General features: G+C 29.3%; 1 protein-coding gene across 1 annotated transcript; it reads left to right on the plus strand.

Annotated features, from left to right (window-relative positions):
- The first annotated feature begins 2,140 nt into the window (after window positions 1-2,140).
- On the plus strand, window positions 2,141-3,053 carry LOC125864178 (F-box/kelch-repeat protein At3g23880-like). Its single transcript, XM_049544093.1, has 3 exons — window positions 2,141-2,220; window positions 2,349-2,952; window positions 3,000-3,053. Exons 1-3 carry the CDS (start codon window positions 2,141-2,143, stop codon window positions 3,051-3,053), a joined length of 738 nt encoding a protein of 245 aa, XP_049400050.1.
- Window positions 3,054-3,127: the final 74 nt, after the last annotated feature.

Genomic DNA, 3,127 nt, shown 5'->3' on the forward strand with positions numbered 1-3,127 from the left:
TACTTATTTATTCATAATATTACTCCTTATTTGAAGAGACATATGTGTTCTTACCTAATAGTTTTCAAATTTCTTAATTATTTATGTCCTGACATTTGATTTTCATGATCGTATTGGAGGTTTGATTAGGAACATGAACGGATGATGCAGCATATTGTCTACTTAAGTGTAAAGACATAAATTTTTAGGTGTTCTTAGTACATGTTTTAGTAGGTCATTTTATTGGTGGTGCAACTGCAACTTATTTGTGAATATTTGGTGCAGGAAGTTCTAGCATTTTTTCAGAGAGGACGCAAATCATCTGCTTACGCAATAAAACAAGAATGACAATATTCAATAGATTTTTGCATATTTCACTTATTTGTTATTGCTTTGTTTTATTGTACCATAAAATTTTACCTGTGAGGGTATGTAATAATTTATACTCCTTCCTTTTAGTTTGTTTGTCTTATATTTTTTTTAATCTATTTCAAAAAATAAATGTCTCTTTCCCTTTTTGGTACATTATATATATCTTTGATTTAAGATTATAAAATTAAAAAAAAAATAACTTTCTTAAATTTCTTATCGAGTCAAAACGAGACAATCAATTTGAAATGGAGGGCGTAGAAGGAAGGAAAATATGGAAAGGAAATGCCTTTATAGATTAACCTGAAGACATTTCTAAGTCTAATTTTGTGATTAGTTGATGACAGATACATTTGTATAAAGTTTTTTTTTAGGTTATGGATTTTTCATTAAAAGAATAAAGATTTTTATAGTGCAAAAAGAAACAGGAAAGAAGAGGAAGCAGAGGACGGTGGAGTTGAAAAAAAGTAGGAAAACATATTAGATAAGGACAACATGTTCTTACCTAACTGGGGAGAAGGTGACAAATCTGAAATTGAATTTGTAACTATTTACTTGATGATTCTAACATCATTATTTTGCTAAGAAGGTAAAAGCATAACTGATCAATTAATTTTTATCCTTATATTTTATTTATTTTTATTTTGAAAAAGTTTTCCTTTTTGGTTTTAGTTTTCATTCTACTAACATGTGTGTTCTCATTTTTCATTTATCTTCTTACCTAATCGAGGAGATGGTAAAAGGCCTGAAATTTTTTTAAAACTATTTATTGGATGATTCCGCGTCGGTTATTACTAAGAAGGAAAAATAAAATAAATTGTTTTACAAAATATATAATTTATTGTGATAAAGAATATACTATCCTTATTTTAAAAATATTAAATTTATTAAGTGTTCTTTTCTCTCATCATTTTAAAATACTCTCCATAATATAATTTAAATATGTGATAATTTAATTAAAATTGATTGGAGAGGAAATGTTGATTCCTTAATGATCGCGCGTAGCGTGGCCAAGTTCCCTAATACTAATATAATAGAAAATAACTGTCTTTTCTGCATACATGATGAAATATTTTATGAGATTATTTTATCTCATCTTGTGTATTATCTATATAGGATAGTACTTCACTATTTTACTATAAATGGTGAAAGAAAATACTCTCACAATTAGCTAATATTTCAAATTAAATTTGAGAAAAAAATTAATCCCACTTTTATTTAAAAAAATTATTATCTTTATCCCACCAAATAAACGATTAATTAAAATATTATTTATTTTAAACTACGTATTTTTTATTTTAAAAAATTAAAAATATTAAGGAGCATAATAAGTTAGTGTAGTACTTCACCTAAGCTATGAAATTCAAAAGACACAGACGTGACTGTCGACGTATTCAAGAAAATACAAAGAGGAGCATAAAATCGCCGGACAAATATGCCTCGCGTTTCGAAAGAACATAATAACATAATTGGATTACATATAATTACATAAAAATTGATTTATACATTACACATATTAAATAAGGAATTTAATAATTTAATTGATTGACTATTTAAATTTTTATCTAGTAGATATCTTAGTTTTCATCCTATAATTTTTTTCTCTATTTTTCTTTCTTATATTTCCAATATAATAAAAATAATGTATCTGAAAGGTATGTATACATATGATATAAATAATAATCTCCTACCATAAATTTTTCTGCATTTGTATTGTAGATACTGCTGAAATTTATCTCCCAAAACCCTTTAAATGGAATGTGAAGCCTCCAATGTTCCGTCAAATTCGAATATGACAATTCCTATTTTACCAGCAGAACTCATTGGTGAAATTCTCTCGAGGGCTTCCGGTGAAATCCCTCTTGAATTCAGGTCTGTTTCGAAATATTGGCTTTCTTTAACCTCTGACCCTGAATTTATCAAGAACCATCTGAGTTTATCTGCCAATAATAATAAGGAAGACCCCCACCATATACTTATTTTGGATGTTGTTGTGAGAGAAATGGAATTATAAAGAATGTCCTATTAAATCTTTATTTTATTGACTCTGTTACTGTGGCTGTTGAATTGGATTTTCCCATTGAAAACGGCATTCATGGGCTCTATGTTAAGGGTTTTTGCAATGGATTGGTTTATCTTGCCGATAATTACTTAGATTATTCTCGTTTATGGAACCCAACTACTAGAAAGCACAAGAATTTGCCTTTTTTTAGACCTAGAGTGAGAAATCCCGGGCCCATACTTGGTTTTGGATATGATGAGCTCCATGATGATTATAAGGTAGTGATTATTGATTATAATTATAGTATTTTCAGTAGAGATGACATTGAGGTAAAAGTATATAGTCTAAAGAGTGTTTCTTGGACTAATGTTGATTATTGTATTTGTGATGAGGACACATTCCTTGTCAAAAAAAGTTCTGGTTATTGCGGGGAGACATTAATTGATAATGGTTCTTTTGTGGATGGGAAGCTTCATTGGAGTACTTCTTCTTCTATTCCTGGTCCTGATCCTAATGTGAATAAAGGCAAGTACATTATTGCTTTTGATTTAGCTAATGAGAACTGGGAAAAGGTGGAGAAGCCCTCCTTTGGAGAAGGAGAGGTTGAATTGCGTGTTCGAAAGCTGAGAAGTGATCTTTCTGTCTTTAGCGATTACAAGACAACTCATATAGGTGCTTGGGTTATGAAAGAGTATGGGGTTAAAGAATCTTGGACAAAGTTGTTTACCATCAGGTATCCAAAGGATCCAGAATGGTTACCAAACTTTTTCATGTCAA

The sequence above is a fragment of the Solanum stenotomum genome, chromosome 5 (assembly GCF_019186545.1).
Source record: "Solanum stenotomum isolate F172 chromosome 5, ASM1918654v1, whole genome shotgun sequence".
In the NCBI taxonomy this organism is placed as follows: Eukaryota; Viridiplantae; Streptophyta; class Magnoliopsida; order Solanales; family Solanaceae; genus Solanum; species Solanum stenotomum.